The sequence below is a fragment of the Gopherus flavomarginatus genome, chromosome 8 (genome assembly GCF_025201925.1).
Source record: "Gopherus flavomarginatus isolate rGopFla2 chromosome 8, rGopFla2.mat.asm, whole genome shotgun sequence".
Lineage (NCBI taxonomy): Eukaryota > Metazoa > Chordata > Testudines > Testudinidae > Gopherus > Gopherus flavomarginatus.
The window spans coordinates 38,787,224-38,814,477 of NC_066624.1; the positions used below are offsets into that span (position 1 = coordinate 38,787,224).

Sequence of the window (27,254 nt, forward strand, 5' to 3'; positions counted from 1 at the left end):
AGTTCTGATGCCCAACTCATGCTGGAGCTACAGCGGTTGCTATGAAAATAAATGACATTTACCCTCTAATCGTAATAAAATAATAACACTTAGTTCCCTTTATGGGTGCTACTTGCTGTACATTAATCAGCGTAAAGCAGTGACAGCTTATTCAATGGCATCCACTACCCCTCCCTCCCAAATCAAAATGCCCTTTTAATAAAGCCTCTCCAAAGTTTTTCCTTGACACGTTATATTTGATGGGAGGACAAAATGGCTTTTTGTCCAAAACAAACATTTGTGCAATACATTTCATTTTGATTGAAATTTTTCAGTTTTTCAATGAAAAACAGAAAAAACAAAATTTGGGGAGTACAAATTTTTAATTTTCATCACAAAATTCAATGTTTTCGTTCAGTTTTTGGTTAAAAAATATCCACAGGTTATTGAAAAGTGAACATTTTTACCAAAAACCATTTTTGAAAGCCAAAAAATGTGTGGGTTTTATTTAAAATGGTTTTTTTTTTCAGTAAATTAATGTTTTCCTCGATTTTCTCTCAGAAATAATTGGTACTGACTAGTTTGACTGGTTAACATCATCTCCTTCAAGTGCTGATAAAAAACATGAGCCTACACAAAGCCTCGAACTGACAGCCCTTGAAATTTAAGGAACACAGTTTCTATGCTAGGCTGCACAGCCTATCGTTAAGTGTATATGTGGTGAAGCCCACCTCCATTGGGTAAGCCCTATTCCCAGGACTTCACCTAAAAATATAGAGCCAAACTGTTACAATAAATAGCCTTCTATGAGCTTGCATATGTTAACAAAGTCATGCCCACACAAACACTCTCTCTGGTATTTTACAGGATACCCACCCTGTTCTGATTTATCTGCAGGGTGCTGCCATGCTCTCAACGCCATGTTGAGATGATTTTACAGTTCTGGAAGAAATAAAGATGGGAAGGATAATAAAGTTATTAGGCCAGATATGCAACCACATTCAAAACATTGTGGGGAGGAGGATAGGACCGAGAGTGAGAACCCATGAATGAGGCCCTGAAGCTATATTGAGGGGGAGCATATAAGAGAGTGGCTCAGACATTGCCCACCTAACCCCACTGAGAGGTTGCACTTATGAGTTAGGCTACTAAGTAAATGGACTTTAAACATTTTGGATGAGATTCCCAGGCCCCCTTTACATCAAAGAAAGGAGTTGGAGCAGCATAAAGGGGCTTTACAAGCCCCAAATCCAGCCAGGGAAGAATTCTTCAGGACAAACACTGCAGAAGATGGCTGCAGGCTGTCCTCCGAGAACCTCCTCACAAGCCCTGCACACAGGGCATGGCTGGGCATGGAAGGAACATGTGTGGGCAGGGCTGGTCCACAGCGCCTAGCGGTGCAGAGATTTTGGGCAACGCTGCCACCTGTAGGGTGGCCCTGGTCTGAGATGCTCTGATAAGTTGCACAGGCCCCCAGAGCTATGTTATGCCAGGGACCACTGCAGCTCCCGCAGAAGAGTCCAGATTTGGGAGGGCACAAAGGTGGCTTAAAGCCTCCATAGCCCCCTCTCCCTCCACTGTGACTTTTGTGCTACACCTCTTAGATGCCCAGCTATATGCTGCCAACACACACTGCCCTTCCCACCTCCAGTGGCTTCAGTGAGGCACTGCTCCTGCAGGAAAGAACAGCCCAGTGGCATTATGGGATACTTCATTGTCCACTGGGAGCAGGAACAAAGCTCTCAACTAAAGAGTCAGCTAGAGTGGAAGGGGCTGGCTAAGGAGACAGCAAGACATGGGTCAGTGTGGAGGAAGGGGACGTAAAGAAACAGGACTTCGTGTTTTGCTGGAAGTGGGTAAATTTGTGCTCCCCTGACAAAAGATAAGGAAGAAAGAAGCAGGCTGTCTTCTCTTTCCTAGGCAAGGTATGGTGGATATGTCTACACAGCCTGCAGAAGTGAGCCTCCCAGCCTGGGTCACCAGATTTGGGCAAGCACAGCTCACAATAGTGCTCTGAAAATAGCTGTGTAGACGGTGCTTTGAAATTGTGGCTTCAGGCTGGAACTCGGGCTCGGGAGCCTAGGGAAAGAGGTGGGCACACTGTACAGGGCTCAGAAACACCACAGAACAGCTTGCCTAGCCTAGTCGGGCTCCTATACCAGACCCATCACCATGGTATCTGATTGCCTTCCAGCAGTACAGTAGGACAGGTAACCTGTCTCAACCAGGACGTGAGCAGCCTGGCCTTGCAGGTAGGACCAGGAGTGAGGCCTAGTGGTCAGAGCACAAGTAGGGCCTGGTGATTGGAGCAGGAGTCGGAGCCAGGGATTGAGGGGTCAAGCCAAGGCTCAGAGCCAGACTCCAAAGCAGGGAACAAGCACAGGGTCTGTTGTACAACAGCCAGGATACTGCCAGGTTACACAGATAGCGTCCTGGAAGTCCCTCCATGCATGAATATTTCATCTGGACCAATCAGATGTCATGGGAGTTATTGCCAATAGGGCCATCTATGGGTGGCACTTAGAATAATAGAATATCAGGGTTGGAAGGGACCTCAGGAGGTCATCTATTCCAACCCCCTGCTCAAAGCAGGACCAATCCCCAGAGAGATTTTTGCCCCAGATCCCTAAATGGTCCCTCAAGAAACTCACAACCCTGGGTTTAGCAGGCCAATGCTCAAACCACTGACCTATTCCACCCACTTCCTGTGGTGCCCAGTGCCCTGGGATTTATAGTGCATGGATTGCAGCTCTGCTGTGGCTGCCAGGTGGCAGCCTGGAAGTATTCAGAAGCTGAGCCCCGTAGACTTGAGTCCTAGTTCTCCTGACCCTTCCATGGTCCATCTTTCTCCTCTTCTCTCCCCACCCCCTGCGCTCAGACTGCATGTGGATTTTTTAAGGTATCTTTACTTAATGTTTTATGCAATATAGGGTTTTATTAGTAAAAGCATGTTGGAAAAGTGTTCCTGGGACAGAAAGTGGAGGGGCTGGAGATGGTTCTTAGCTGCTGGGGGAGAGAGCTCCGTAGCTCTGGATCAGAGCCCTGGGAAGGCTTTCTCTGCACATTGAGCCAAAACAGAGGAACTGTCAAAGGCAGCCCTGGTCCTGGCATGTGAGGTGAACGATCCCAGACCTCAGAGCAATAACAACCATGGCTACAGGGACAGAGATCTTGAAGCTGACACACTCGTCTATAATGGGGATGTCCAATGGTTAGAGCAGTAGCCAAAATCTTGGGAGATCCCACCAATTCCCTCTTCCACCAAAGACTACCTGGGTAACCTTGGCAAGTGCCAGTCTCTCGGCCTCCCTTCTGCACCTGTATGACGGGGATAACAGCTGTCATGGTACAATTCCCCACTCTGAACCTTAGCGTCCAAAAGATGGGGTACCAGCATGAATTCCTCTAAGCTCAATTACCAGCTTTGAACCTGTAGCGCTGCCACCAACCAGGAATTCCAGTGCCTGGTACACTCTGGTCCCCACAAAACCTTGCCCGGGGACCCCCAAGACCCCTCTGGATCTTAACACAAGGAAAGTAAACCCTTTCCCTCACCGTTGCCTCTCCCAGGCTTCCCCTCCCAGGGTTACCCTGGAAGATCACTGTGATTCAAACTCCTTGAATCACAAAACAGAGAGGACAATTCACCTTCCTCCCTCCTTCTTTTTCCCCCTCCCAGACTCTTCCTGAGAGAAAGTAATCCTGGCACAGAGAGAAATCAGCCTCTCTCTCCCTCTTCCCTCCTTTCTCCTCACCAATTCCCTGGTGAATCCAGACCCAGTCCCCTGGGGTCTCACCAGAATAAAAAAACAATTAGGTTCTTAAACAAGAAAAGCTTTTAATTAAAGAAAGAAAAAACAGTAAAAATTATCTTTGTAAATTTAAAAAAAAATGGAATAGGTACAGGGTCTTTCAGCTATAGACACTGGGAACACCCTCCCAGCCTAAGTATACAAGTACAAATTAAAATCCTTTCAGCAAAATACACATTTGAACTCCTTCAGCCAAATACACATTTGCAAATAAAGAAAACAACCATAAGCCTAACTCGCTTTATCTACCTTGTACTCACTAGTCTGAACTTATAAGAGCCTGTATTGGAGAGATTGGAGAGAAACCTGGTTGCATGTCTGATCCCTCTGAGCCCCCAGAGTGAACAACAACCAAACACTAACAGCACAGCACAAAAACTTCCCTCCCTCAAGATTTGAAAGTATCCTGTCCCCTGATTGGTCCTCTGGTCAGGTGACAGCCAGGCTCACTGTTCTTGTTAACCCTTTCCAGGCAAAAGAGATATGAAGCAGTTTTGTTCTATTAACTCTTACTTATCTGTTTATGACAACAGCACTTCACTACCTCACAGGGGTGTGGTGAGGATAAATACATTAAAAAGCGTGAGGCACTCAGATTCAATGGTGACGGAGCCAGATAAATATATAAGGTAGATAGAGCATACTGAGCAAAAAGCAAATTTGGTATCAAAGGAGCTGCAGCTAACACACAAAGGATCCTGCAGTGCTCATGAGCAATAGCGGTTCACCCACCGGGGCTCTGTCCCATCCAGAATAATGGGGAAATAAAGTAAAAGTAACATTAATTGACCTTTGTCCCACCTAGTGGCCAATGCCAGGAACTAGAATAGCCCACTGCCTACTCATAGCTAAGGCTACGATTTAGTCACAGAGGTCACAGCAGTCACGGAAGTCACGGATTCTGTGACTTTACCAGACCTCCGTGACTTCTTCGGCTTCAGCTGTCAGCAGCTGGAGCAGGGGTCGGCAACCTTTCAAAGTGCTGTGCTGAGTCTTCATTTATTCACTCTAATTTAATGTTTCATGTGCCAGTAATATATTTTAACATTTTTAGAAAGTCTCTTTCTATAAGTCTATAATATATAACTAAACTATTGTTGTATGTAAAGAAAATAAGGTTTTTAAAATGTTTAAGAAGCTTCATTTAAAATTAAATTAAAATGCAGAGCCCCCCAGACCGGTGGCCAGGACCCGAGCAGTGTGAGTGCCACTGAAAATCAGCTCGTGTGCCGCCTTTGGCACACGTGCCATAGGTTGCCTACCCCTGAGCTGGAGTCATGGCTGGGTTGGGAACCGGAGCTACGCTCCCCGCATAGCTCTGCGGTGGGGGCTGCAACTGGGGTCATGCGCCTCCGCCACGGCTTGTATGGTTATTTTTAGTAAAAGTCATGTGTTCCGTGAATTTTTGTTTGTTGCCTGTGACCTGTCCATGACTTTTACTAAAAAATATAATCGTGACAAAATCTTAGCCTTACTCAAAGCTAAAAGAATTTCCTACAGTGCAAGTGATAGATACGCCTGTTTTTGGGGCTGAAAATCCTGTGCTCCTTCCCTGCTGAAGCCTATGTATGTATTGTAGTATATGTAAGACTAGTTTGTGCCTTGAGTGCTTTGTACTCAGACCTTTACACCAGAAAATTGCAAAGTAGCTTCTGAATAAAGGAAGACACTGTGGGAGCTCTGGTGTGATCTCCACTACGGATCTCTTTCCAGCCTCTGCAGTCAGGCTTTGGTAGCCACTCACACCCCTTGCACAGGCAGAAAGGTGAACAATGACGTTATCACGAGTTAAAGGCACAGTGGACACGTGTTTTAATAAACATTTTAAAATTATTCCTTCCCTGTGGAAGAGTCTTGGCACCTCCTGCTTCAGTGACGATATCTCAGAATGCATCCTGCTGTGAGATCACATCGAGCGTGGATTCAATAACTCTGCTGCGGTACGTGAGGGCACATGCTGAGCCATCTTCTGGGAACCAGGACGTGCCAAGAAGATTTCACAGAGGAAGATAAGACTTAATAAAAAGTTAGTTAAACTTTGTTTCTCTACTGAATGCCCCAAAGCCTGGGGACTTGCAGGGAGTGGGAACACTGGTGCTTTTTGCTGGGCTTAACTCCATTTTCATGTTTGCATTGCAGTCCAGCATTCAGTGCCTGGTCTAAGCAGGTGCCCCTTAAAGTCAATGGAGCTCCGCTCATTTACAGAAGAGTTGAATTTGACCTAGTGCTTCCAGATGAAGGATCCAGGAGGGGCAGAGTGCTACTCTAGTGTCCTAGACACTGTAGTCGTTCCACTGGGGGGCTCCAAAGGAACCAGCAGCCAGACATCAGCGAGGGCACCCCCATTTCATCTTCCAGCTCCACAGCCACAGCAAAGGACCAGGGGCTGCTTCTGAAGATCCCTTCATAAACACACACACAGCTAGCAAGGGCTACGGTGCCTCACCAGCTGTGATCCAGAGCACCACAGGCTGGCCCTGACTGGTCTAGTTAAGCTGCTCACAGAAAACCCAGGTGTCAGGAGGGAGAGAGTTAGGATTGGTGGGTGGGCACAGGAAGGCAACATTAGATTTACTGAAAAAGCTGATGTGAGGCACAGCTGCAAAGGTGAGACAAAGGGGGAAAGACAGAGGATGCAAGGGTGGGGGAGATAGGGCAGAACTCTTCTGCTGTCCCATTTTAATAAATGTATAAAATGCTTATTCACTGCCACTGTAGGTGTAGAGTGAAAGATGTTGCATTATAGGTCACCCTCAGTCACATTCCCAACCCACAGGGCAATCGCTTGCCCCCCATACACCTCAATGCCAGCACAGATGCAATAGGCACCCACACACATATACACGCTTTGACTGGTGCATTACAGACTCCTGTGTTAAGGCAGACTTTAGCATGACATATTGGAATCATTGTAGTACAGAGTTTCACTTCACTGGCATGTGCAGTCCTGATCATTTATAACTCCACCTCAGCAGTGGTGTCTCCGATCTCTCTACGCACAGAGACAGAAGGAAATTTTACTTAGAGATCATGGAAAAGAATTCTCAGGAGAGCCCCGAGGTCTGTCACTTTTTACATGTAAGTTAATGATTTTCTTTTCCATTTCAGAATTTCCCATGTAATATTTATTACCTAGAGCATAATAGCTGTCTGATATGTATGTGTATTCAGCACTCCTTGGAATGATAAGCAGACCACTGGATATTGCTGTTTTGTAATTAATTAGGCAGAAGCGTCTAAGACAAGAAAGAAGACCTGCAAAAGATACAAAATCTGTGGATTGCTCTTCTGCATACTGGTGATTTTTCTTATTCTGATATTTTTTGGTGTCAAATATTTCTGGAACCCTTCACCTAAAAAAGTAAGTAAATATTCACTGATTCAGGATTTTAGAGTGTCAATTCTACACAGTGAGATCAATCTTTCTACAATATTACTCCTATCAATACTGCTAACTGCTCACTCTAAAAATCCATACAATATTGTGATAAACAGTTTTTACACTACAGAATATTCATGTTGACTTTTTTCTTTTCATTATTCAAATCTAGCCTTTAGTGGTTTTAGTGAAATATTTTCATAATTAATAATTGCACCAGATGGGATCTCAGCTAAAAAGAGTTAAAATTACTTTATTTCACCAGCAGCAAATTTTATTACAAGTATGAAACTATTTTCCATTTTATTTCAATTATCTTACCATAAACTGGTGGAAAAGTCATTTTGCCACCACATAAAGAGGAGAGGAAGCCAGAATCTAGAATGATTGACTGTCAGGATTTATATTTCTTACTTTAATGTGTTTGCAATGTTAGGGGACAATGAGACAGACTTGCTTTCAGAGGCGTTTCTGCTAACTGGATTGTGTTCATTTATTTTCAGCTCCTTAGCCTGTAGCTCTCTTATCCCCACTGTGCATATCTAGAGTAGCACAAGGTAGACTGAAATAAAACCACATCAAGGGCCAACGTGTAACTCTGCTGACTCTACTGGCCCAATATTTCTTGGTTCCTCAGGGAAATTCCACTTTTATAGGATCATTATCCTTAGACACATATTTTCTGTTTGATGAGATGTTCAAATATCAGCAATTAGAAAAGCACGTATTTTGGAGCCAACCTACATGTGATAGGCCGGCTACCTTCCCCTCCAAACCTCCTCCCGCACCATCTTCCTACCCCACCAGTTAGGAGCATAACAGCTGACATACCATCACAGGTCTCTGTGATCCATAGAGTCCGCTATCCTGTCTACAACAGTGGCCATTGCCAGGTGCTTTAGATGAAGGTCTGCATCATGGAGGAAGGTTTCTTCCTGACCCCAGATAGTGACCAGTTTATGCCCTGAAGCACAAAGACTGCAGATTTTATAATTGTTTAATAATAATTTTATTAGTTTCACAATATGCAAAATACAAAACTATAGAGGCAGGAATGTTGTTATATGTGTTGGGGGAATTGCAACATGTTTGACGGGCATTAAGATTTGCAGTAAGGGGAAGTCCTTTTTATTCTAGCCAGTCTGTGGCCCTGATTCAGACTTCTCACATCTTAAGCAACATCACTAAATGTAGGCCAACAACTGCTTGTGCTTTATCCTTGACCCCCTTGTGGAGAGGAGTTTCTATATTAGGCATTCTCTCAAAATTGGATGGGTACCATGGCTTGCATGACGGCTCACTCACACTGAAAGCAAGACTCATACTTGGACCCACAAGCAGATGAGTGTCATGTGTCCCACTGAGAGGGGTTTGTCTGCCACGCACGAGCCCTGATCTCAGACATTGAAAAGACAACACTTATCACAATCACATAAACACCTAGCAGGGACTGTAAACTCCCCACTACACACCCGAAGCAAGAACATGGACCTCGGCACCAACAAGCCTCTTTGTGCCTGGTTCTTGCCTTGCCCTGTCCTTTTGCATTCTCCCACCAGGCTTCTGCTTGCAGATAAAGTCCCAATACAGAGAGTGGCCCAAGAACAGCTTAGGGTTGGAGCTCCTGGACCAGATAGCAGGAGCGGTTGTCTTGAACACAATGTGTGAAACCTGGATCATGGGCTAGAAGCACAGCTCTCTCAGACTCACCCTGTGGGCGAGATTCACCTTAGCACAGAGGGCCCATGCAAGACCTAGGCACTGCTTGAGCTGTCCTTCAGTCCTTGCCCCAGGGCTGAAGCTGGATTTCAGTGGTACCTACACAGGTCTCACACAATCTGCGCAGGGCTGAATTTCACTCTGCGCAGTAAGGGGTAGTGAGAGGAGGTTCAATGGGGGGATGGAAGGGGTTTGATGGGAGGAACTTTTATGATCTGGCTCTGGTGCTGCTTGTGTGGGCACTTCCAATGCTTGTGTCAGCCCCGGGGCTGCCTGGAAGCCTGGTCTTGCCTTTGTTACTTTACTTGACTACATCTGTTTAAAATAAGCTGCCATTATTCAGAGCCAACATCTGGTGGAGATATTTTCATTCCAATCATCTGCGCCCATAAGCCATTGCCAAGCAGTAGGTTTGTAACCGAGTTCAGCTGACAGTCCTGCTCTGACAGCATTTGGTTGGAGACGTGTGGCTCATACCTTGAAGGCCATCAAATTGTCTGAGCTCAGGAAGAGCTAGCCTCGGCTGCTATGCTGCCCTCCAGGGAGCTATCTAGCTAACAGTGGCCTGTCAAAGGGGCCCTGGCCTAGTAAACCAACAATTGCCATAGCAAAGAGCACTATGAACTGATTGTGACACAGACTCCAGCAGAGACATAGAAGGGGGCAGGTTGCACCACCCTTATTCAGGGGCCACTCCCTGTTGCAGGCTAGGGCTGCCCCAAAGATTGTCCTAATTTGTGCCCATGTTTCAGGAGCTCTGATGGGGCTTTGCAGAGGTGCATAATCACCAGGGTACTGGTCCTCCCCAGCCATGTCCCCTCCTACTGCCAAATCTACCCCCTTCCTCTCCTGCCCTACTCATCCCTTGCCTCCACCCTGGCCACAGCCACCCCATGCACCTGGCGCTGCTGCAACATGGCAACCCAACCTATACCTGTCCTAGGCCCAGAGGGGCCCAAGGGCAACAATGAATCTGGCCCTTTGTCTAGCAGACAGAGAAGTGCTTGAGGACTTCAGCCAAGTCACTCATCGAAGTTCCTGACATAGCAGCTGATTTGGAGTGCAAGAGGCTCTGAGTCAAGCCCCAAGAGCAATAGATGAACCTCATCCTGACACCGATTTCGAGTGGCTTAGATGTGACAGTTCTGTGAAGCACAGAAAGGACTCTGTTAATCACGTAAAGGCCTGGAGAACAACAGACCTACATGTGTAGTGGTACTAGAGGCCCCATCCCTGGACATGCGTGCTCAGTGCACTCATCTTTCTACAGGGATGGGTCTGGCTGACACAGGTCCAATAAAAGATATTACCTCACCCACCTTGTCTCTCCACAGGCATTGGTCAAGAAAGAGATTCCCTTTAAACACACCTAGATTTACAATGTGATGACCATTTTTTCAAAGCAGAATGCACTTTAAACTATCTAACAGTCCAGGCCCCAAGTGTGATCGTTCTATTTGGATAAGAAGTGTCCCATTTCCTGAAAGTTTATTTTCTTATCATCAAAAAGAAATAAAAGCCACACACACATCTCCAAGCTGCTGCTGGGACCTCACAGAGTCTCTACTGTTCCTCTAGTTCAGGGGTAGGCAATTTGCGGCACGCAAACTGATTTTCAGTGGCACTCACACTGCCTGGGTCCTGGCCCCTGGTCCGGCGGAGCTCTGCATTTTAATTTAATTTTAAATGAAGCTTCTTAACTATTTAAAAAACCTTATTTACTTTACATACAACAATAGTTTAGTTGTATATTATAGACTTATAGAAAGAGACCTTCTCACAATGTTAAAATGTCTGACTGGCACGTGAAACCTTAAATTAGACTGAATAAATGAAGACTCAGCACACCACTTCTGAAAGGTTGCCGACCCCTGGTCTAGTTACGCACAGCCTGCCAGTCACACAATGGGAGCACAAGCTGTTAACCCTGTCAGGAAAGGTCTTCACCATGCTTAAATGAAAGGTTTCGGGGGACAGACTGCACAATATAAACATCACTACCGTATCTCACAGCTACCACTGCACAGAGCGGTAAAGCAAAAGTAAGCGTGCAATGTTACCCAAATGCATAACGGACCAAGCCACCAGGGATAGAAATATTACTTACAGACATCTAGGAGACTAACAATAAAAAATAAGTACATTACAAAGTGCTCAAGAGGAGCCATTTAACATTGCAATGGAGAGTCAAAGAGAAAACATTTCTAGCAGGAAAGACAGAAGACCCGGGTCTTCTAATTATTAAAACAGATGTGGCCAGCAAAGAAAAGGAACGCTGTGTTTGTGCCCTTTGGGCTTCACTGTAATGTAAAATGAAAGCCTGAAAGTTTGGGGGGAGTTTACTGCTTGTTTGGGTTATTTTAATGTTAGAATTATCAGCTCTTGACTTGGGGTTTGCTGGAGGACTCGAGAACAGCCCTCAATTGAAGGAGGAAAATTTTTTTAATCTTTCGCAAAGAAAGATTTTTTTCCCCAATGGTGGATGTTGAAGTAACATGTTTGTTAACAAAAGCAAAACAGATTTAAACAGCCTGACCAAACACCCCTTCTCCTCTCAACTGCTCTGATTCCAGTCTCCGGTGATCTCACGAGAGGAGTCTTCCAGGAAAATCAGGATAGGCAAAGGTTGAATTTCTAATGTTAACAAAAAAATTCAAGAATAACAAAACCCTTTTTGTACACACACACAAACACACACACACACAAACCCTTCTGGCTCTCTTCATAGGACTTTAAGAAGTAAAAAGTGGCAACAAACCAATTTTCCACTTTGCAGTTTTTCTTTGGAGCCAAGCACTCCACCTTCATACATTAACACTGAAATAACCTGAACCTGCCATTTAGTAGCATTACAAAACAAAGATGACAAGATAACAAACCAAAGTGATTATCATAATGCGGAGAGCTTGTTCCCCAAGCAAATTCTGAGATGACTCTCAAAACTATCAGTATCTCTTTAGCCCAATTAAAAATTTCACAACCCCCCAAATAATATGCAGCTAAGCCAAGCCTCCGAATGGGTTAGTTGGCCAAACTGACAGGAAAAATCATTCCCCTGAAACAGAAGGGGATTCTAAAGTAAGTCTACAATATGGTTTCAGATTCTTTCATGGATGATTTAAAGCACAGCCCATACTTGGCCTCTCTGAGCAGGCAGCACGCCAACATTTTCTAGCCTTTAACCTAATTTTTCCATAAAGTAAAATCTATCAACAAGTATATTTTAAAAAATTCTGAATTAGCTATTGAGAGATGCTCATGAATGTCAGGGAGACACTGAACATTATTAATGAAGTTTAATTTTTAAAGTGGGAGGCAGCATGGTTAGAGCATTGGACTCGGACTGAGGATAGCTGGGTTCTATTCCCTGCTCTGCCACTGGTTTCGTGGGTGACCTTGGGCAGGTCACTTTACGCTCTGTGCCTCAGTGTAAAATGGCAATAATGATACTGACCACCTTTGTAAAGGGCTTTGACCCTACAGACAAAAAGTACAATATAAGAGTTAGGTTTTATTATTAATAAAAGCCCTTCTCCTGCCTCTCCGCACACAGTCAGGCTGCCCAGATTTAGGATTTGGCTCCATGAGGAATGTTGCCTTGATAGCCCTGGAGACACAAGACTCTGTTTATCCACTGAATGAATATAACCTGGTGCAATCTCCCCGCATCCCCACCCAACCCTTGGCCTCTGCTGAGAGTACCAACAGGATGCCAGATCCTGCCAGCTGTGTGTGGACAGGTTTCTACTGGGAATTGGATGGAGACCCTCCAATCTCACTTCACACAGGCCACTGGGCAGCCACAGGGTGGTGAAGACTAGCTGCAAGTTGTCAGTTTGTGGGGGAGCAGCTGTGCAGCATACCATCAGACCCCTGAGCCAGCTTTCTGTCACTGACAAGAAAGAATAGAGAGGTCCAGAAAGGCACCTGAACAGCAGCCCTGGAGACGCAAGTGCTGCTTTTATCCAGAGAGGATATTCAGCAGGGGCAGCAGTGAAAGCTCCTCAGATTCCAGCCCCCCACCCCCTAAGTGCCACTGACTGCCCTGAAGTGGCTTCCTGTGGGGATGAGAGGGGTGTTTTCCTCCCCAAACCATGCAGCCCTCTGCCTTGCTGCTGAATTAGAGAACATATTGCATTCAGGCACCGTGAGTACCCTCTTTTCCCCTCTTGGTTCTTCAGGGGTTTCTGTGCCCTTTGCTTGAGGCCTCTCTTTAGAGAGACATTGTTTTATCCTTGAAAGAGAATCTCTAAGACAACTCACCAGCTTTAACTGCTCCAGAAGGATCATTTGTATGCTTCAAATAGCATCTTCTATTATTCAGCCCTTAAGAGTCAGGCAACAACAGAGACAAGAGGGCTGCCTAGCACCATCCAAAGCTGGCAACAACAGCAGCAGATACCTGTGAAGAGTAATACAGATTGTATCAGAGATATATTATTAATTCTCTGTTTGCCCATTTCAGCACAGGGAGGGTACAAGACATTAAGAACTGTTATGCTGGAAGGTGTTCATAACTGCCTCCTATAGACCATCACAGATATATCGCATGTAGGGGTACGTCCAGACTACCCGCCGGATCGGCAGGTAGCGATTGATTTATCGGGGATCGATATATCATGTCTCATCTAGATGCAATATATCGATCCCCGAACGCGCTCCCCGTCGACTCCGGAACTTCACCAGAGCGAGCGGCGGTAGCGGAGTCAACGGGGGAGCCGCAGCCATCGATCCCGCACCGTGAGGATGGAAGGTAAGTCGGAATAAGGTATGTCCACTTCAGCTACAGTATTCCCGTAGCTGAAGTTGCGTATCTTACATTGACACGCCTCCCTAGTGTAGACCAGGCCTAGAGGAGATGCGATATATCGATTCCCGATAAATCTATTGCTACCCGCCAATCTGGCAGTAGTCTGGATGTACCCTAAGAGAGTTAGTAAGAAACTTTCCCTCTGGATAGGTTATTCTAAATTGTCCACTTGCACCTTCCTCCAAAGCAGCTGGTACTGGCCTATTGTGAGTTAAAGGACACTGGAGTAGTCAGGTCTGGCAGTTCCTAGTAACTTTGGAAAGCTTGAAATCCAAACCTGGATCTGGATTCCGTTTTTTGCAATTGCTCTTATCTGTGTATTGGGCCAAACCAAAACCCCAGGTTGGAGATGTTCAAAATCCGGGTCGACACTTTCTGGGACAATTACTTTTGAAGTAACCCATCACTAACACATGAATGGACTGAGGGTCTGATCCTGATCTTCTGACTCAGGAAAGACTCGCGTTAAAGTCCATCTATCTAGCCTCAATTTTTCTGTAACATTTGTCACCATTGTATGCAAGCATGGAGGTTTAGGGTATTTTTCCTGGAATAGAGTGTAGGATTGAGCCCAAAGTGAGCGGAGCAGCTGTAAAAGCAACCAGCAGATTCTAGAAAGCAGAGATAGCCCCTGCTCCAAAGCTCTGGCCCCTTGACATTGGTGCTTAGGAACTTTTATAACCATCTGCAGAAACTGTGGTAGAAAACCAGTGTAAAACAATGGAGTTTTTTTTAAAAATTGCTAAATCAACAAAAATTAAAATATTGGGATGGACCTAACTGCCTCTGCTTATATTTCTTGTCCTCCCAGATATACGATATGGAACACACATTCTTTAGCCATGGGGAGAAAAAGAAGATTTTGATGGAGATAGATCCTCTAACCAGAACAGAGACATTCAGATCTGGAAATGGCAGAGAGGAAATTTTAGAAATACATGACTTTAAAAATGTGAGTATGCCAGTTTTCCTAAACCTTCTGCAACGAGGCAACCAGATGGTCATGACACAGCGACGGTTTTATCTGTAGGCCCTCTGGGACTGACGTAAGGACATTAATTATTACAATTAGATGGGCTTTCGGGGGGGCCCTGCGGTTTCAGTCCAGTTTCTTGTAGGAATGTGTCAATATCATAACTGGTACCACTGTTCACAGTCACAGCAGAGACACCAAGTGTGGAAGGGGTAAAACTTACTGCTATCTATGCTGAAGCCACTTCACACTGGGTATTTCCTTCTCTGATCAGGTCTCTTATGTTAAGCAAGGATAAGACTGGACAAATGGTTGGATAGGACATCTCCACAAATAAGAGTTGGGAGCCTGATAATTTTCATTGAGGAGCTCCAAATATTTTGCAGTAACTGAACAATAGCCCTCAGAGGTATATCCAATTACCTCCATTAGACAGATAGGAAAACTGAGGCATAGACAGGTTAAGTGACTTGTCCAACACTGCCCAGCATATCAGTGGCAAATCCAGAAATAGAATCCAGGTCTTCTGATTCCCATTTCTGCCTGTACTTTAACCACTAGGCCATACTCTCCCATATATTAGATATCATACCCTATCCAAATTCTTAGTCCTGTTGTTCCACCCTTTTGAATTCCCTCTGAAGTTCCATTGCAGAGTTAGTCTTCACTTACCTTACGCAAGCTTGACTTCACTGGAGCTGATAATGTGCTTAAAATTAAGCACATGCTTAAGATTTTTGTTGGATTAGGGCAAGGAGTGCTCAGGGAGATCAAGTCCTAAAAGCTGTTGTATAGTGCTGCTCGAGTTAGCTGAGTGAGTGATGCCACTTCACGGCATGCTTTGGAGATCCTTCAGAAGGAAAGATCCTATTCTCTCATATGCTCTCAGGGGCATTTAATACCAGAGCTCTTCACCGTGGGGATGGTGATGTTCCATGAAAACCTGGTTTGAAATCAGGATCTAGTCATTGGATTTATCCTTGCAGATGAATGTGACTGTAGTAAATCTACAAAAAAATGGCATGTTTGTCTGTCAGGAGAGCATCAAAACCTCATGACCAGATAAGAAGATCTATTTGAAACCTAGTTATAATTCCTAGGGAAATACTCTGCTCGGTGCATGTCCTGAAATCTTCATCTAATAATCTAGCAAGAGTTGAAGGCTGAAGATTCATATATTCAAAATGGCCAGATTATACTTTATTCATTTATTTGTGATGACTAAAGCATGTGATAGTTACAAAGAAGTGGGTATCAGGATGGCATTTTATAAGCTCTTCCTTTAGCTATTTGTAAATAGCACCATTCTCCAAACCCATATATTGCAATATCCTTTAGGAGATCTTTTTAGTACATCTCAGCACCATTGCACAAAAACTAACCAAAAACGTAACTAAACTGTGATCCAATGAGATTCTCCTTGTGCCGCTATTTAAATTTTCACATTTCATTTGCCTGGTTGTTGTTGCTTTTAGGGAATAACTGGCATCTTTTTTGGAGAACTTCAAAAATGCTTCATCAAAACTCAGATTAAAGCAATACCTGAAACTACGGAGGCTGAAATACAGGAACCTAAGGTATGTAAATAAAATAAAATAAAAATCTGCATAAGTCACCCCATGTGAAGCTGACTTCGATAGTTTCATCCAGGAATCAGAGCATGTTCTCACTGGAATTCCATCTGCTCCGTCCTTCACTGACAGTTCGCTACTATGGAAGAACAAGCATTGCGATGGTTTCATAAAATTATCTTGTTTCAGAGGATTGCTGGTAAAAATGACAATTCAAAGAGACAGGATCAGACAGAAGACAGACAAAATCCCCATCAGTACAATACCAAGAATCAAGAACAATAATCCTGCTGTAGTTAAAAGGCCACACGGCAGCTCAGGATTAGCAGACACCAGAAGTCAATCTAATGAATTCTTCCAGAAAGATCTGCCTAGCACTCTGTGAGAGAATTATGCAAAGGACATGAAATAACAAGAGCAGCTACATTTAGGCAACAGTGAATCACTAAGGCCCTGATTCAGGAAAGTACTTATGCATGTGCTTAAATCCCATTGTAGCCAACAGAATTTAACCATATACTTAAAATTATGCAGGTGCAGAAGGGCTTTTCTGATTCAGGGCCTAGATTCTGGGGTTTATTCGTTTGAGTTTTCAGTCACAGATTCTTTGGATATTTCATGAGACTCTAGTAGAGCTTTTGGGTCATCAAATTGTCATAAACAGATAGCTAAGGGTTAAGGTCTCTTTCACCTGGAAATAAGTATCTGAAGCACCTGACCAGAGGACCAATCAGGAAACAGGATTTTTTCAACTCTAGGTGGAGGGAAGTTTGTGTGTGAGTCCTTTGTTCTTGGTCTTCTGTCTGACTCTCTCTCAGCTATGAGGGGATTTCTATTTCCTGCTTTCTAATCTTCTGTTTCCAAGTTGTGAGTACAGAGATCATAAAAACAATAGGGGTTATTGTTTTTTCTTTTGTATTTACATGTCTATAGTTGCTGGAGTGCTTTGAATTGTATTCTTTTTGAATAAGGCTGTTTATTCATATTTCTTTTAAGCAATTGACCCTGTATTTGTCACCTTAATACAGAGAGACCATTTTTATGTATTTTTCTTTCTTTTTATATAAAGCTTTCTTTTAAGACCTGTTGGAGTTTTTCTTTAGTGGGGAACTCCAGGGAATTGAGTCTGCAGCTCACCAGGGAATTGGTGGGAGGAAGAAGTCAGGGGGAAATCTGTGTGTGTTAGATTTACTAGCCTGACTTTGCATTCCCTCTGGGTGAAGAAGGAAGTGCTTGTGTTTCCAGGCTGGAAACAGGGGAGGGTGGAGTCCCTCTGCTTAGATTCACAGAGGTTGCTTCTGTGTATCTCTCCAGGAACACCTGGAGGGGGGAAGGGAAAAGGTTTATTTCTCTTTGTTGTGAGACTCAAGGGATTTGGGTCTTGGGGTCCCCAGGGAAGGTTTTTGTGGGGACCAGAGTGCCCCAAAACACTCTAATTTTTTGGGTGGTGGCAGCTTTACCAGGTCCAAGCTGGTAACTAAGCTTGGAGGTTTTCATGCTAACCCCCATATTTTGGACGCTAAGGTCCAAATCTGGGACTAGGTTTATGACACAAATAACTATGATTTTTTAATCTTTACCAAAACAGTATTTCCTAGGATAGAGAGCAGAAGGGGAAAACCCAGTGTGATAAACTAAGATTTAAGATCTAGTAGTTTCTTCCTGTGCATGGCTGCATAGCCAAGAAAAACACACACTTGGCTACTCCGATCAGCAATCATTTCTCTCCTCCACCCAATATCCTAATAATAAATAGATGGTGGTTAAAGCAGATCAAAATCTGAAGGGGAGCTCAGCAGCTTTGAGAGCTGTTGTGATGGGTCTTGGTGTAGTTTAGCAATGGTAAATAGCACACCAGCATTCTGCATACATGTGGTATTTAGTAAAGAGCTTGGTGCAATCTTTTGTATAGCCTCGTTTATAAAATCTGCATGCCAAAATACACTACAGAATAATGTAATAGGAGAGACATCTGGTATAAATGACAGAAAACAGTGGTTCAAAGGCATCTTGTGAGGAATAAATGAAAATGCTTGACCACAAATTAGTAACAGAAGGAGAGAGAATTTAAGAGGAATGAGCAAGGGAGAAAGGAGATGTTTTAATCTGAGATTTGAAAGGAGTTGGAGAATTGATGAATCAGAGAATACATAAGGCTATTCCAAATGGCAGTTGTTGCAGAGGAGAAGGCTCTTGAAGCAAGATTGGGTATGTCTACACTAAAATCAGAGGTGTGATGTGACTGCAGCAGATGTAGACATACCCAAGTCAGCTTTGATCTATCAAGTTCTAATAACAATAGCAGTGGATCTGCAGCAGCACAAGCGGCAGCATGGCTTGTACGAGCCTATCTGGGACCCTGGGCATGGAGTGGCTAGCCCACACTGCCACAGCTTCACTACTAATGTTACTGGAGCAAGCTACTTCCAGGCTAGCTCGGATATGTCTACGCATGCTGCAGTCTCACCTCTGACTGCAGGTTTGACATATCCACGAAGTGACTGGAGAGAAAAGAGAGCTAGTGTCAGGGCCACCCAGAAGGGGGGGGCAAGTGGGGCTATTTGCCCCAGGCCCTGGGCCCCGCAGGGGCCCCCACAAGAATATAGTATTCTATAGTATTGCAACTTTTTTTTATGGAAGGGGCCCCTGAAATTGCTTTGCCCGAGTCCCCCTGAATCCTCTGGGCGGCGCTGGCTAGTGTTAGGCTTAGTTCTGTTGGCTAGGAGCATGAAAAAAATCACATCCCTTAGCCGACAGAGCTATGCTGGCAAAGCATTTGTGGCGTAGGCAAGCCCTCAGATAAGCAAAGGAACTGCAGGAGGCATAGAAAGAGACAAGATCCCTGATTATTCTGCTGTCACGTCCTCAGGTATAAACCAGGAGTAACTCCATTAAAATCAATGGGGCTTACTCCATGAGGTCACATCTACAGTGCACATGCTACAGGTAGGCAGCTGTAGTGTAGATGCTTCCTGCATTGACGGAAGGGGTTTTTCTGGCAATGTAGGTAATCCACCTCCCCAAGTGGTGGTAGATAAGTTGATGGAAGAATTATTCCAGCTTCTACACTGGGGGTTAGGTCAGTTTAACTATGGCACTCAGGGGTGTGAATTTTTCACACTCCTCAGCAACTCAGCTTAGTTGGTCATAATTTTAACAGTACACCAGAGCTAGAGGTCAGAACTGGGGCCCTAAACCTGTAAGGCAAAATCCATGGAGCTTTAACAACAGGGAGTGTATGTTTTGCACTGTTTTAACAAGTCATGTCTTTAGCAACGGAATCTGAGGAGGGGTAGAAGCCGCAGGAGGTGGTAGGGTCTATGCTGGCACACCAAGGTGATGACACCTTCTTCTTTCAGGAAGATGAACTGATGACTACCTACTTGGAGCAATCCATGGTCTGGATTCCAGAGGAAAAACCTATTGACAACAAAGAATTCCTAAAGAGCTCCAAAATTTTTGACATCTGTAAAAATGTGACCACACACTGGATCCACCCAACTCTGATCACAGGTAAAATAGGCTTTTCCCTCACCCCTGCAGACTCCCACAAGAGATGTACCATGTTAACCAACCTGCATCTCCAGGAACAGCTTTGCAGTCAAATTAACAGTTCCCGTTGTTCTCTCTGAAATTTTGTATGCTGCGAGCTGGCCCAGAACAAGTTTCCTAAGTGGAGTTATAAATCAGATAAATGAATGTGGACAGATCCTTTATTACTACCACGAGAAAACAATCCGTGTAATATAACTAGCTAGGCCTTTTCCCTGCAATAAGTCAATTTATCCTTCATTATCAGCCCTCAATCAGCCTGCCCTCTGTCACAGGAAAAAAGAGAAACATTTCTTTGGCACCTGAAAGGAAGCCAACAATGTCTAGAGAAGATGAATGGAAACCAAGACAACTAAATTCTGTCACTGATTCACTGCGTGACCTCAGGCAAGTCACTTAGCCACTTGGTGCCTCTTTCCTCATCGTAAAGTGGTGATAACAACACTTACCTTTCTAAAGCAGTGTTGAGAGCCTGGGATGAGAGGTACTAGAGTAACGGCAAATACTGTTCTATTATTGAAAAAGAGAACTGTGACTGTTGTGTTCAGAGTAATAACTGTTAAGAGCGTGGAGGTCAGTTAGAAAGACAACTGCTCTGTTGTAAAGCTCAGTTAAAGTGAAGGATCAAATAGTGGGAGTCTCCTGCTTCCACCAGAACTCCACCTCAGGCAGAGGTGGTGGAACCAAAGTGCACTTTGGGGGACAAGGCCCCCACAATGGAAACATTGAGGGGATAATTTATGTTTACACCTTTGTAACAAGCAAGTTGTTTGATGTGCTCAGGCGAGGCTGGGCCCCAGAGCTTCTGGGCACGAGAGCGTGACCCCAGGGCCTGGAGAGGCTGCCATGGCATTGGGGAGCAGGTGGGAAGCAGGGTGATCAGGCCAAGTCTCAGTACTTCCATATATGCAGACCCCCCATCCCGCTCCCCACCTATCCCTGATACCCCTCCTATCTCTGCCTCTCCCCTCATGCAAACCACCCACCCCAATCCCCTCCTACCCAACATCCCGATTGCTCCTCCTCCCATGCAGAGCATCCACCTGGGTCCTCTCCTACCTCTGACACCCCAACTCCCCACCCTATACAAACCATCCACCCCACTCCCCTCCACTCCCCTCCACTCTGACTGCCCCTTCCCCCTGCAGACCAGTCATCCTACTCTCCACCTATCCCTGACACCCCGACTGCCTCTCCCCCACCCAGAGCCCCCACCTCACTCCCCTCCTACCCAATACCCCAACTGTTCTTCCTCTGCCCCGCTGCCCCTGCCTCCCTCTGCTCCCAATGCAGAACGCCCACCCTGATGTCCTCCCGCTGCCCCTGACTCTCCCATTCCCCGTGCTCACTGCATTTAGGTTTCACTGTGCCCCTTCCCCAACCCCAGTCAAAGCAGCTTCCACTGCCTCTGCCCACAAGCCAGCTGCCTGCAGCATGTAGAGAGCCAACTAAAAGCATTACATAATCAGAACAAATTCTGATTGGCTGAACATTCCCCAAGGGGGCACCCTGTACGATTAAGCCTCTTATGGGTGTCTTGTGGGTATCACCCACAAGACAGGCGGGTGCCATTGTGGGACTGTGAAGGAAGGAATAATGTCAAATCAGAGAGATCTGCATTTGTGCCCAATAGAACCTGTCCATGGGCAGGATCTCACGTGACTTGCTTTGAAAATGTATCAGTTTGTAAGGGCTGGCAGACCAGACACTCTGTGCCATGGGCCAGTGTCTGATTCCATTAAGGCCCATGACTATATAACACTCTTCTTCTCTACACACACACCTGCAGCATCCTCCAGAGCAGGTTTTCTGAAATAGGGGTCGCCACTTCTGTAGGGAAAGCCCTTGGTGGGCTGGGCCAGTGTGTTTACCTGCCCTGTCTGCAGGTCCGGCCGATCGTGGTTCCCACTGGCCACAGTTTGCTGCTTCGGGCCAATGGGACCTGCTGGAAGTGGCGGCCAGTACGTCCCTCGGCCCGCACTACTTCTAGCAGCTCCCATTGACCCGAAGCAGCGATCCATGGCCAGTGGGAGCCGTGATCGGCCGGACCTGCGAATCGGGCTCTTAAACACATCGGCCTGGCCCGCCAGAGGCTTTCCCTACACAAGCGGCGACCCCTGTTTGAGAAACGCTGCTCAAGAGTAACTGTAAGCTAGTGGGATGGCTCAGCAGACAACACCCAGGTGCAGTCAGCACAGTTCTGTGACCCCAGGTGTGGAGCCTTTTCTTCCCTAGTATTCGCCTCTCTCTCTTTCCTAAGTAGTCAATTTACAGCTCTTCTTACAAGCACCTGCACGGGGGAAGGTGAGCTGAAATGAACCCTTTGTTCACTGGAGACAAAGTTTTCCTGCTGCTCCTTCTCACAGCAACACTGCAGGCATTTTTTTGCTTGCTTCTCAGTTTGTATAACATGGAGCTATCTGTGTGTTGTACACGGAGAGTAAGATGTACAAAAGGAAACAATTCTTTACCTAATGCACAGTCAACCTGTGGAACTCATTTCCAGGAGATGTTGTGAAGGCCAAAAGTATAACTGGGTTTTAAAAAAGAATTAGATAAGTTCATAGAAGATAGGTCCATCAATGGCTATTCGCCAAGATGGTCAGGAACACAACCCCATGCCTTGGGTGTCCCTAGGCCTCTCACTACCAGATGCTGAGACTGGATGACAGTGGATGGATCACTCGATAAATTGCCCTGTTCTGTCCACTCCCTCTGAAGCATCAGGCACTGCCACTGTCAGAAGACAGGACACTTGGCTCAATGGACCATTGGTCTGACCCAATGTTCTTACAATGTTGGGCGTGGTTTAGTGCTGTTTTGGATTTAGTGGGGCTTTGTGCCATATCATGCTAGAGGAGAGCATGCCACCTGCAACTTTTGTCCCTGCAATCTCTCCAGGGCAGTTGTTGTAATGATTGTTTGTGCTGTTATTCTTAGCTCCTGAGCTGCATGACTTTGAAGATGGAGGGGAAGATAATGTCCACTTCCTTGTGACCAAACAAGATGGGGCTGAAAGACAGAATGAGCACCATGTGGATAAGGATGCGAGGCCAGGAACCAAACGCCGGGCCCGGCAGCTAACTGAAGAGGATCTTCCCGTAAATGACTATGTGAGTCCTTGGGCATTATTGGGCAACTGTCAATATTTCACTCTCAGGCTGAACTTCAACAACAGGAACTCTCTCAAGCTACGTCATCTGACCTGCATGAGCACCTTTTTCTGACCTCTGTCTGCCCCTGACATGTGACTCTATGAGGCAGCAGCATTAAAGCCCACTGCATTAGAACAAGAATCCCAATAAATGATGACGACATTAGAATGGCGTGGAACAGTCATGCCACTTAGGGGTTTTGTTTGAGCTAATGCTCATAGTGTCCCCAAAACATAGTTAACTCATAGCACAGCATAATGGCTGCAATCCTTCTTCATAATAGGAGAGGCCACGGTTCTTTGGTTGTAATATCACATTTGACCTGCCTATGGAGGACTAAGGCAGATAGGATAGTCTAGTGGGCAGGGCACTGGCCTGAGACTTGGAAGACCTGGCTCAACCACAAACTCACTGTGTGACCTTCGGGGAGCTCAGTAACCAACCCGTGCCTCAGTTTCCCAGTTCTAAAATGAGGATGATGCTTCCTTACCTCCCAGGGATGCCGTGAGGCTAAAACCCATTAGTGACTGAGGAATGCTCAGATATTAGTGATGAGGGCTGAGAAAGCACCAAACTCGACAGAAAATGGAGCACTACAAACGGAAATTTCAACCAGTGCTAAGATGTGGTGGGCCACTCAAATTCCAGAATAGTCCACTCCAAATGTTCGCGTTGACTCTGTTAATTGTGCACTGTACTCATGCTCTCCTCTGTGGAGCCATGCTACGAATATCCCCCCAGCAGCAGCATTACCGCCTGCTTCTCTTCTCAAGTTCCGGTGAGTAACTCAGGTAACCACTGGGTGATTTTACTAGATTCTCACTGGATCTTGTGTGGACAACAAAAACAATATATCAATGTATTGCATTGAAGTGCTGTACACCTATTAATTAATCCTCACTGCATCCCCATAAGTGAGGTAAATATTATTAGTCACATTTTGCAGCTGGGGAAACGGAGGAACGGAGCAGTTAAATGGTTTGCCCAGTGAGTCGGAGACAGGATTGCAGCTCAGAAATCCCTGGCTCTCAGTCTTGTGCTCAGACTATGAGGCAGCAGCATTTCTAAGACAAGCTGGCCCTCTTGCTTTGGGTCCTGTTCCTTCTAGGGCCAAGAGGAACTAGATGAAATAAGAACTGATTCAAACCTCTATCCAAACCTGGAACCACACCCAAAATGAACCTTCAGAAAACCCGGATTGTTATTGTCACATCTTCCTGGAGAACAAGGGAAAAGGCTATTCCTGCTGTGCTCCAAGCACTGGAATACCATGAGTGTTTTAGTCTAGGGAGGTTCAATTAGCTCAGATACAGCATCTGAAGTTTGCAGTGCTGCCTCAAACCTCTGAGCCAACACTAGTTCCACTGCCAGCCAGCAGACTGCTCAGAAATGCTGTCAGATCTCAGGGATCTCCCAATACTCAGAGCTCCAAACCTGAATTTAGGCACTACTGAATGGCCCCTCTTTCCCTTGTCACTCGCGTACTATGACCATCCCAACCCACCCTCTGCCTCCGTTCCCCAGTCCCTGGTGGCTCTGCCTCTCTTCCCATTCCCAAGCTCCCAGGGGTGCTGCTCCTCTCCTCACAGGACTGCCAGGGATTTAGTGGCTTTCCCCAGCCTGCTGCTTCTCTGCTTTTCCTCCTGGTACTCTCTGCTGTCTCCCCACGGCAGGCCCATTGGAAAGAAGAGGCAGAAGCACTACTTGGAGCCTGGCCCCCTCCAGCCAGGAAGCAGTGGGGCCAGGAAAGAGGAGCAGCATGGAGGGCAGGGAGTGTGAAGCTGGCAGCCGGAGGACTGGGAAGGAAAGGGATGGGAGGAGGCCAGGGTGTACCACCTGCCAACAAGCAGAAAGTGAGGTCCGGAGTTCAAATTAGTCAGATGTCATCACGGGTGTCCAAGAGCTGAGCTCTGAGCTGGGAGAGACCTAGCCTGGCATCTCTGGGGCATGGCTGTGCTCCACTGGGCTGGGGTATAGGTGCTGGGTTCATCTGGGGAGGAGGGATCGCTCAGTGGTTTGAGCATTGGCCTGCTAAACCCAGGATTGTGAGCTCAGTTCTTGAGGGAGCCATTTAGGGATTTGGGGATTTATCTTGCTTTGAGCACGGGTTTGGACTAAATGACCTCCTAAGGTCCCTTCTAACCCTGATGTTCTATGATGGTAGCATTTATGGCAGGATAAGCAACCCCCTAGCATTTGGGGGGGTTAGTATTCCATCAGCACAGCAGCTCCCCATAACTGAACCCAGAGTTTGTGCTCTGCCCCAGGCACTTTCTCCCTCATGCCCTCTCCTGGTTGTTTTCTCTTCCAGACGGAGAACGGACTTGAGTTTCACCCCTTGTGGGATGAACGAGGCTACTGCTGTGCTCAGTGTCGCCGCGCCAACCGATACTGCCAGCGGGTGTGTGAGCCTCTGCTGGGCTATTACCCGTATCCCTACTGCTACCAGGGAGGAAGGGTTATCTGCAGAATCATCATGCCATGCAACTGGTGGGTGGCACGCATGTTAGGGAGAGTGTAGGGCCACACACCTGCTGAAGCAATGGAACTATAACTAATGTATGTCCTTGCTGTATAGAAGGACCCTATTGTACACTGCCGCTCAGCTAGCCTCCCTGTATTACAAGCCTGTAAAATGCAGGCTGTTAACTCCTTGATTCCTGCTGCGTGCTCCAGCCATGCCTGGCTGATTACACCACCTGTGCTGCTGTTCTATTCTATTCGATACCACGCTCATCCCTGCAGTATCTTGAGTGCCTGCTGAACACAGCAGGTGCAGCCTAACGTTCCCCTGCTTGCGGTGAAATGTTCATGGACAGCATGCAAAGGATGAATAGGCAAGATTGTATCTGTGCTGCACCCTAAGAAACAAGCCAAACAATAAATGTTTTGTATGAGCAATTGCAAAGAAAAGTTATTTAAACTCAGTCTGTGCTGTTTAGTGGGTCTGACAAGTGAGCTCACTGTGCAGCTCCAGAGCCAGCTAACATGCGGAGCTCAGGTTCCAGGTCCCTCACTGGGCTCAGCTAGCTAAGGTCTTACAAAGGCGAGTGAGGGTTGCAGCACAGTATCCGTATCCCTGTTTGTGCCAGACTGCAAACAGATTGACTACACTGACCTGGCCATTCCCTCAGCACCTCTCTAGACACACAAACCACACAGGACTCCTATGGGCACTTAGTTCATCAGAAATCCAGGTACCAGGCATTCACATGCTGGCACTCTTCCCTCCGAGTCAGCATCTTAGCGCGATGCTAGGGGCTGCTGGGCTACGGTAGATGCCATCATCTGGCTGAGATACTAGGGCAGGTACCTGTCTCATTTGTAGTCATTAAAATAGCCCATGACACTTCTCACAAGTCCTGGCCAATTTCCTGCTTGTGTAATTACATTCTGCCTTCTCACATTCCCCCTGCCTTTCCAGTTGGACAGAGTAGACTTCACTTACATTCTTAAGGAAAAAACAGCCCCCACATGCTGGTTATTGCGTATTTATCCATCTGGAAGAAAACAGAGTCTTCATTCTCAGGTTGGTTGCAACAAGTCAGAGACAGTTTATTTTCCTGACACTTGCAAGGGGAGAGTAAACCCAGACAGGGGTTCCCCCCGTCCCAGGCAGGTCTCCGTTAGATAAACAATTAGAGCAAGAATTTATACCTTTTGTTACAGACAATAACGATCAACAACCACATCTTGTTTATACATATTCCTTCTGATATCTTACTTTTCTCAGCAGTTCCTGCTACAGTCTGTATTCCATTCTTATCTAACACAAGGTCAAAAAACAGTATTGCTTACAGTTTTTTGTTCCACTTGCTTTCCACTTGCCCAGGCCCTGCCTGAAATCTTGCATTATTAGAGCTAGTGTTAGCCTGACTCTTATTTTATTCCTAAAAGTTAAGATATCTGCATTCAAATTCCCTTTATCCTTTTCTCTGCTTCCACACTCTCCCCTTTTGTGCTTCCAGCACAACCATCACTCTCAAACCTCTATTCTCATTAAATCTTGTATTTCTGACTCTAGCTCACACGGTACAACCTTCTGGGGTTTAACTGAATACAATGACAAAGCATGGAAGGTGCTATTATTAGTACAACCTTTACAAACAACAATAACCTAACCCTAAACTAAACAACAACAATAAAAGTATTAACTTTCCCATTGTAATAATATGATGGGGGTGCTGTACAGCCTTAGTCGTAAAACACAATACTTAATACATAAAATAGACACTCTATAGGCTGTATGAAAGGCATACTCTTCAATTTGATATATATTTTGGAGCATATGAATTTGCCCTTGT

The 27,254-nt window shown here is 45.7% G+C and overlaps 1 protein-coding gene across 3 annotated transcripts; it reads left to right on the forward strand.

Moving 5' to 3' along the window:
• The first annotated feature begins 5,769 nt into the window (after nucleotides 1-5,769).
• TNMD (tenomodulin) lies at nucleotides 5,770-27,020 on the forward strand. Of its 3 annotated transcripts, none has more exons than XM_050965098.1 (8): nucleotides 5,770-5,817; nucleotides 6,764-6,869; nucleotides 7,018-7,152; nucleotides 14,511-14,651; nucleotides 16,148-16,249; nucleotides 19,603-19,756; nucleotides 22,736-22,908; nucleotides 25,262-27,020. In XM_050965098.1, the coding sequence occupies exons 2-8, from the start codon at nucleotides 6,822-6,824 to the stop codon at nucleotides 25,469-25,471; spliced, it is 963 nt and encodes a 320-aa protein (XP_050821055.1). In that variant the 5' UTR covers nucleotides 5,770-5,817; nucleotides 6,764-6,821; the 3' UTR covers nucleotides 25,472-27,020. The 3 variants fall into 3 exon arrangements, with proteins under 3 accessions (XP_050821055.1, XP_050821057.1, XP_050821056.1); XM_050965099.1 differs by lacking the exon at nucleotides 5,770-5,817 and adding an exon at nucleotides 6,353-6,398; XM_050965100.1 differs by lacking the exon at nucleotides 14,511-14,651.
• Nucleotides 27,021-27,254: the final 234 nt, after the last annotated feature.